The following is a 9039-nucleotide window of genomic DNA, read 5'->3' on the forward strand; positions in this document are numbered from 1 at the left end:
AATGTTACTGTAAATAAGTAATGTTTCTGGTAAATAAGCCTCCTATTTTTTTTTTCTTTCTAAAAATTGCTCATAGTGGGTTGTACTAGATAAAGTGCTTCACATACCAGATGGGGCCTAACAACTCTTCCCCATCCTCCAGCCTCACTGACTGGCCAGCAGGCCTTCCTTCCCACTGTCTCCACAATGCCATCTTTCATGCAGAAGGGCTGAGAGGCCTGGGCACCAAAAGGAAACTCAACAAAAGAGTAGAGGTCCAAAGCTCCGGGCCTGGTGACCTAGAAGGTGGAGGTTGGGACGGGTGCCCCATAATCACTGCGATCAGCAGACATCCACAGCGCCCGTGACCGGTCCTCTCAGGGCTCAGGACGTCCGGCCCAAGAGTAGGTAGCAGGGCCTCGAGATCCGGCAGAACTGGGACAGTTGGAAATACTCAGGCCCCGAGGCCAAGAACTCGCTTTGCGCGCCTGGGCCAAACCCCGCCCTCCGCCCCGCCCCTTCCGCTCGCACCGGGGCGGGGCCTACGCGGCGGCGGGGATCCGTTCCGACGCGGCCACGTTGTCCTGCGCGCCCTGCGCGCCTTGGCCCTGGGATCCTGGGGGTCCCCCCCGTGGCACCCCTTTCCTAGGCTTTCCCCCCACCCCAACTTTCGCCGCAGGACGGTGTGGAGGGGCCGCAGCAGTGTTCCCGCGTAGACTCGGCCGTGGCACCGGGAGCAGGCCTAGCCAACATCCCCCTGAAGAAGGGGCTCGGATCGGGAATCTGGGCCCGAGAAGGCGCCGCCCTCCGTCCGTCCCGCTCCCCGCGCCGCCTCCCCTCCCCGCCCCGGGCAGCCGAGAAGCACCGGGAAGAGTTGGGTTGGGGGGAGTAGAGCTCGGCGCCTGGGCCCCCATGCCCGTGCGCCCCCGCGGGCCCGCGCCATGGCCTCCGGGAGCGTGGCCGAGTGCCTGCAGCAGGAGACCACCTGCCCCGTGTGCCTGCAGTACTTCGCGGAGCCCATGATGCTCGACTGCGGCCACAACATCTGTTGCGCGTGCCTGGCGCGCTGCTGGGGCGCCGCCGAGACCAACGTGTCGTGCCCGCAGTGCCGGGAGACCTTCCCGCAGCGGCACATGCGGCCCAACCGGCACCTGGCCAACGTCACCCAGCTGGTGAAGCAGCTGCGCACCGAGCGGCCGTCGGGGCCCGGCGGCGAGATGGGCGTGTGCGAGAAGCACCGCGAACCCCTGAAGCTGTACTGCGAGGAGGACCAGATGCCCATCTGCGTGGTGTGCGACCGCTCCCGCGAGCACCGCGGCCACAGCGTGCTGCCGCTCGAGGAGGCGGTGGACGGCTTCAAGGTGAGGGCGCCTCGCGCGGCCCCGGACAAAGGGAGGCGCGAGCCAGTGGGGGCCGCCCTGGGTGTGTGTGTGTGTGCCTGCGTGCTTGTCGGTGTCTGTGTTTCCCGCCTAGAAAATGGCTGAGCCGGACGTGGGCCGTCATTTCCTCTGTCGGCTGCAAAGCCTCCTGCACGCCGATTGGGGAGGGAGAACCTGTAGCTGTCCAGGAAGCCAGAAAAAGTCTTCTCCCCCTCCACCCCACCCTCATCCTCCTTTCCCGACTCGCCCGCACGCTGGCGAGTTCGAACACGACCCTTGTTTTCTTTGGACATAAAAAGATGTTGTGTCCAAACTCCGATCGTTGCCTGTAATCCTAGCTTTTACCAAGAAGCTGAGATCTTGAGGGTACCCGGTTCAAAGCCATCCCGGGCGAAAAATCTGTGAGACGCTATCATAGTCCCAATTCACTATCAGGAAACCAGAAGTGGAGCTGTGGCCCAAAGTGGTAGAGCCTTGAGCCAAAAAAGAACAGGGACAATGCCCGGGCCCTGAGTTCAAGCCCCATGACCGACCAAAAGAAACAACAACAAAAAAATACAAACAATGGAGCTGGGAAGGTGGCTCAGTGGTAGAGCATTTGCCTTGCATGCATGAGGCCCTGGGTTCCATTCCTCAGCACCACATAAGCAAAAAGCCGGAAGTGGCGCTGTGGCTCAAGTGGTAGAGCGTTAGCCTTGAGCTGAAGAGCTGAGGGACAGCACCCAGGCCCAGAGTTCAGGCCCCACGACCGGACCCAAAAAAAAAAATACAAACAACTCTGTAAACATAGATAGGACTGCATCAGAGACCCAGGCACTCTGACCGACTCCCAGATAAATACCAAAACACACTCAGACATGGAGTGGCTGTGTGTGCCCATCACTTAATCTACAAACATTTCCTCATGGCTTTTCTGTAAGTAGTCCATGTGTTCTAGTAGCTAATGAGAAAGATCAGAAAACTTACTGCTCATTTAACTAGCCAGGGGACTCTAGAGATAAAACAGTTACTGTGAAGAGTAAGTGAAATCATAGGATATGCAGAGGCCTTTGAACTGTTAAATACAGTGGCACAGTTAAGTGTGTGTGGGAAATATAAAGTAGTTCTAGTTGATACTGAGAATCAGTGAGAACTCAATGCTGTACTTTTTTTATTTTGAGGGCTGGAGGAATATGTACACCATTTTGTTTATGGGTATTCAAGTATGAGCGATGACAATACTTGTAGAACTTTCAATTCTGTCATTTCACTCATTTTTTCATAACTGTAGTCCATTGGGAGTTTACCTGCTTCACCCATGAGAAACATAAGAGAAGTCATTTTCTCAGTGTGCCTTTGGGAGAGCTACAACTTAACTTTGAGTCCAGTCACCTTTCCATAAATCCATGCAGTATCCTTCCAGTAAAGGTTTGTCACTGTTTTAAGAAACACAAATTTGGTATTATCACAATAAAATAGTTTTTTTAATTAAAAAAAAAAAAGAAACAAATTTGGGGCTGGGAAGATGGCTCAGTGGTAGAGTGCTTGTCTTGCATGCATGAGGGATTCCTCAGCACCAAATAAACTGAAAAGGCCGGAAGTGGCACTGTAGCTCAAGTGATAGAGCGCTGGCCCTGAGCTAAAGAGCTGAGGGACAGGGCCTAGGCCCAGATTTCAAGCCCCACGACCAACCAAAAAACAAAAAAAAGAAAGAAACAACAAATTGCCATCTGAAAGCTGTGGTCTTAGCCTGTGCTTTGGGCATAACAGTGTAATCTGAGAAGGGACTTCTTGTTTATATGTGAGTCCTGGGGTGTCAACTCTGGGCCTGGGCACTTGTCTGAGCTTTTGTGCTTAAAACTAATTCTCTACCACTTGAACTTGTTTTAAATTGGAGATGATTTTTTTGGTTTTTCTAGACTGTCTGGGTTTGAACAGTGATCCTCAGATTTCAGCCTCCTGAGTAGGTAGGATTAGAGCCCTCAGCCCCCAGTTATGAGAGGAGACTTTTACTGGGGACTGGGTATCAGGAGTCTGAGTTCCATGTGTGCTAAGCAGAAGAGTCAGGCTGATGCTAAAGTATATCTGGTCTTGAAATGCCTGTTTTTCTTCAGGAACAAATCCAGAATCAGCTGGACCATCTAAAGAGAGTGAAAGACTTAAAGAAGAGACGGCGGGCTCAGGGTGAACAGGCACGAGCTGAACTCTTGGTAAGATTATCTGTCAAGGAGTGTTTTTTGTTTTGTTTTGTTTTTACAATACTTCGATTCTGAGTGTATTTTGTTTTGCTTTATGTCAGTACTGGACTGAAACTCAGGTTTTCATGCTCTAGATTGGTGTTTCCTTGTTACATTTGGTGTTTCGTTGTTACATTTGTTTTATTGTAAAGGTGATGTACAGAGGGGGCAAGTCAGGTATTGAATACATTTCTTTTTTTGTTTTGTTTTGTTTTTGGGTCCAGTCGCTGTCCCTCAGCTCTTCAGCTCAAGGCTAGCGCTCTACCACTTGAGCCACAGCACCACTTCGGGCTTTTTTCTTTTTGCTTATGTGGTGCTGAGGAATCGAACCCAAGGCCTCATGCATGCAAGGCAAGCGCTCTACTACTGAGCCATCTTCCCAGCCCTTGAATACATTTCTTTTTTGTTTTGTTTTGCTGGTCATGGGGCCTGAACTCTGGGTCTGGGCCCTGTTCCTCAGCTCTTCAGCTGAAGGCTAGTGCTCTACCACTGGAGCCACAGCACCACTTCCGGCTTTTTCTGTTTATGTGGTGCTGAGGAATCCAACCCAGGGCCTCATGCTTGCAAGGCATGCACTCTATCGCTGAGCTACCTTCCCAGCCCCGAATACATTTCTTTTGAACAGTATCCCCCCTCATTTTCTCCCACTTGGCTTATTTTTTCACTCAAGGTTGGCACTCATCACTTGAGCCATACCTCCACTTCAATTCTGGGTGTTTTGGTTTTTTTTTAACCTCTACTTTAATCTAGCCTCCCAAGATCTGGACAAATGGTGTATGTGCTATTTCTGTTAGGAGATTGGGGAGTGTTGAAATTGAGAAAAAAAACAAAGGTGGGCACTTGTGGCTCATGCCTGTAATCCTTTCCTTTCCTATAATTGTATTGCTATGGCTGAGGAGCAGAGCGATTGGGAAGAAGTAAATATGACAACTAAATGCCTTTCCATGAAAGAAACAGGCAGACTTATTCCTACCAAGGTACCAGTATCATTCTTTGAGAAATATTGAATTAGTTGAACAGGTTTTTTTGTTGTTTGTTTTGGTTTGGCTTGGTTTTGGTCATGGGGCTTGAACTCTGGGCCTGGGCACTGTCTCTCAGTTCTTCAGCTCAAGGTTAGGGTTCTACACTTGAGCCACAGCACCACTTCTGGTTTTTCTGAGTGGTTTATTGGAGATAAGAGTCTCACAGTTGGGGGGGAGGGGGGAGGCTGGGAAGGGATGTGAAGGGTAAACCAAAGGAGGAGGCTGCAATGCTTGGTAATAAATGTATGCATTATCCTGCCCATGTAATTGTAACCCCTCTGTACGGTATGTTCACAAATAAAAAATAAATAAATTTTTTAAAAAAAGAGTCTCACAGTGACTTTTCTCTCTGGGATGGCTTCGAACCACGATCCTCAGCCTCCTGAGTAGCTAGGATTACAGGCATGAGCCACCAGTGCCCAGCTAGTAGAACAGTTTTAAGTTTTTGTTTAGACTGGATTTTGTATTTCTAATATACTCTGGTTTGTCTTTGAAAGATTTCATGGTGTGTGTGCATTCATTATAAGATGGGTGGTAGAGGAATGTGTTGGAGGAAGGCGCTCAGGAGCAGTTGAGTGCACAGGTGTTGGTACACATTCTGAAAGGAACCCATAGTGAGTATTTTTAGCTTTGTGGCCTTATATGGGCTATGTCACCTTTAATTACCACTGTTACTTTATCTCAAAAGCAACTGCAACCAGTACATAAGTGAATGGGTATGGCTGGGTTCTAGTAAAACTAGTTCTGCATTGCCTCTTGGGATGTTTGCTGATTTATTTGCTTATATTTTTTGCATCTGGCCTCACTGAAGTCTAGTGTGGCCTGGAGCATCAAAAGTGATGGGATTACAGGTATGCATCACCAAACCAGGTATATAACCTCTTACTTAGAACAAAACCGTGAAGAATGGTGTCTTTTGAGAGTGAAAGTTGGAGGGGAGAAAGGATGCACATAAGCTTTGTCAAACAAGTTAACACATCCAGTAGCTCACACTTGACCTGTAATCTTAGCTACTCAGGAGGCTAAAATCTAAGGACAGTGGTTCAAGCCAGCACAGGCAGGAAAGTCCAGGAGACTCATCTCCAATTTACCAGCAAGTAGAGCTGTGGCTCAAGTTGTAGAGCCTCAAGCATAAAAAGCTCAGGGACTGCTGGGTGCCCGTGGCTCACGCCTGTAATCCTTGCTACTCAGGAGGCTGAGATCTGAGGATCTTGGTTCAAAGCCAGCCTGGGCATGAAAATCTGTGAGACTCTTATCTCCAATAAACCACCAGAAAACAGGGAATGGTGCTGTGGCTCAAGTGGTAGAGTGCTCGCCTTGAGCTGAAGAGTGCAGGGACAGTGCCCCAGCTCAGAGTTCAAGCCCATGACCGACCCCCCCAAATCCCCCCACCCCCCAAAAAAAGCTCACAGACAGTGCCTAGATGTGAGTTCAAGCCCCAGGACAGGTATAAAAAGTTAGCACAGGTTGGCTCTTGGTCCATGCTGGTGTTTGATGGGTGATAAAAAATTAGCACAAAGAGATAACCAAGAGAAACTCTCCCCCCAAACCCCAACCTCCTAAGGCAGAGAAGTTGGGGAGTATCTCTGAAACACAGAGAAGAGAGAGGACATACTTTACATATGAAGCACTGTTGTAGGAAATTGTTTATGCTTGATTAGACCAAACCATCTACCACAGGGCAGATACCCGGTCAGGTCCTTTCTCTGTGTGGCAGTCTTTCCTGGCTTTCACTTCCAATAATGTCTTTACCTCCTTTGCCTATGAGGTACAACACAATCAGGTCTCCTTTTTCCTTTTCTGGCTTCTTCCCCTAGCATTTCATGTAACTCATGTTTTCCAGCCACCCAGAATCAACCTTTGCCTTTTCTCTCCATTTTCTTTTCTTTTTCTTTTTCTTTTGGTCGGTTGTGGGGCCTGAAATCTGGGCCTGGGCACTGTCCCCCAGCTCTTCAGCTGTAGACCAACGCTCTACCACTTGAGCCTCAGCCCCACTTCCGGCTTTTTCTGCTCATGTGGCGCTAAGTAATCGAACCCAGGGCCTCATACATGCAAAGCAAACACTACCACTGAGCCACCTTCCCAGCGCCTTTCTCTGTTTTCTTGCTCACACCATTTCTTCTCCTTGGAGAGCCTTCCTGCTCATACTTACGTGATGAAGTGTTTTGTTCCACAAGTCCTGTGTGAACCCTGCTTCCGTGAAGACTACAGGCTTCCCTCACCCCCTGCACCGCTCATCTTTACCCTTCCATGACAATGTGCATCACGCCGACCCAACTCTCACTTGACTGAGTTCCTGAAGGGAATTTAATTATCACCAGGATGACTCAGCTCCTGGTCATTATGTACCTGGACAGGAAACACTGGAAATAATGAGTGAACATTGTGCTTTTTTGTGGTATGGATGAAATAATGAGGTCTTAGTGTAGGTTGTCATGGGGAATTGTCAGAGGCTCTAAAAGTGAGCCTTTCCTCTTCACTGCTCTTGCCTGTCATTGCTACAGAGCTTGACTCAGATGGAGAGGGAGAAGATTGTTTGGGAGTTTGAGCAGCTGTATCACTCCTTGAAGGAGCATGAATATCGCCTCCTGGCCCGCCTCGAGGAGCTAGACTTGGCCATTTACAACAGCATCAACGGTGCCATCACCCAGTTTTCCTGCAACATCTCTCACCTCAGCAGCCTGATCGCTCAGCTGGAGGAGAAGCAGCAGCAGCCCACCAGGGAGCTTCTGCAGGTAAGGCTCTGAGAGCCCTTTTAAGAGCGCTCTCAGGAAAAATGGCATTCCTTTCTCTTCTGCCAAGTAGTGTCCAGGCCCCTGTCTTCCTTTTTAAGAAAGAAGCAACTTCTGCTGGAGTAGCAAGCACATGGCAAAGCTAGTGGCATGGTAGAAGGGAAATATGCATACTAGAAGTTGTGGTGACAAAAATTGGATCATCAGGTGCATTGTCTTATAGAGAGGGAGAAGAAGATCTGCTGCCCAGGACCACTCTGCGCTGATCAGTGGTGTGATCGTGGGCAAAGCTCTTGACCTCTTGCAACCCCACTGACCATTTGCTCATGATCTGAGGGGCTTAGGCTACAAGTCACTGAAACACCTGCCACATTCCATTACCCTGTCATTTCTATAGTGTGCACTGCTGCATTCACAAAACAAGAAGCATTTGAGCAGGCATGTCAGCCTGAGCAATCCTAGGATTTATCTTTGGTAATATTAGGTGGGAGACCTTGGTGCAGGTCTAGCTAGAAAAATCACAGCTAATGAGTACTGTTCTATGCACTAGGATTAATTGATAGGTGTTAGGAAAATGGAGGCTAAAGGAAGAGGAATAGGCCAGACTCTCCATCTCAACAGGTGAGGACTATTTATTGTATGAGGAACAGCATCAAGGTGCAGCAATCTTCATGTGGGAATGGAGGTTGTACGAGGGACTGGGGCTTATATTGGTCTTAATGAGGAAACAGAAAATTAAAATAAAAAAAAAAAAGAACAAAAAACAGACTATGGTCTCTTGAGGCCAAGGGCGGGGACCCTTGGCCTGACCCAAAATGGAATGCTTTGCTCAGGGTGAGGAAACTTTCAGCCAGGGCTAGGTCAGAATGACCTGCCTGTGGTCAAGCATCATGCACCTTGTGTTTTGCTTGACCTGAGGAAATAAAGCAGTGGTCAGTACTTCAATAGGTAAGTAAACTAGTGTGAAGCTCTGACAGTAAGTGCACAGTAATCACAGGTGTTGATAAATGCCAAATACAGATGATAAGAGGTAGTTGTGATGACACACTCCTGTACTTTCAATACTTAGGAGGCTGAGGTAGGATCATCACAAGTTCAAGGCCAGTCAGGGTCACATAATGAGTTTAAGGCAAACCTAAGCTCCATAGCAAAACTGGCTCACACCTGTAATTGTAGCTATTCAGAAGGCTGAAATCTGAAGATCTCAGTTCAAAGTCAACCAGGGCAGGAAAGTCCCTGGGACTCATATTTCCAGTTAACTACCAGAAAAGCCAGAAGTGGAGTTGTGGCTCAAGTGGTAGAGTGTCTACTAATTTTGAGCAGAACTCAAAGATAGAGTATAGGTCCTGAGTTTGGGCTCCCAAGACCAATACACACAAACACACACGGTGAGAGTTAAGCCAGAGTTTAGCACTTTATGGCCCAGGATCTGTTTCTGAATGACGTTGGAGCTTTTTTGTTGTTGTTAGTCATAGGACTTGAAATCAGGGCCTGGGTGCTGTCCCTGAGCTTTTTTTCTTGAGGCTAGTGCTCTTTTAAGATGTTTGGAAAAATCTGAAGGATCTTTCATTGGTAAAATTATATGAAACACAAATTCAGTTTCTTTTTTTTTTTTTTTTCTTTTTTGGGTCCAGTCGTGGGGCCTGAACTCTGGGCCTGGGCACTGTCCCTCAGCTCTTCAGCTCAAGGCTAGCTAGCGCTCTACCACTTG

General features: G+C 48.6%; 1 protein-coding gene across 1 annotated transcript in view; it reads left to right on the forward strand.

Moving 5' to 3' along the window:
• Window positions 1-746: 746 nt before the first annotated feature.
• Trim27 (tripartite motif containing 27) overlaps window positions 747-9039 on the forward strand; it is an 18458-nt gene continuing 10165 nt past the window's right edge. Inside the window, exons 1-3 of the mRNA XM_013031268.1 lie at window positions 747-1340; window positions 3452-3547; window positions 7101-7331. Coding sequence (XP_012886722.1) covers window positions 921-1340; window positions 3452-3547; window positions 7101-7331 — 747 coding nt within the window. The 5' untranslated portion in view covers window positions 747-920. The remainder of the gene's footprint in view (window positions 1341-3451; window positions 3548-7100; window positions 7332-9039) is intronic.

This window comes from Dipodomys ordii, unplaced genomic scaffold, assembly GCF_000151885.1.
Source record: "Dipodomys ordii isolate 6190 unplaced genomic scaffold, Dord_2.0 Scaffold138, whole genome shotgun sequence".
Lineage (NCBI taxonomy): Eukaryota > Metazoa > Chordata > Mammalia > Rodentia > Heteromyidae > Dipodomys > Dipodomys ordii.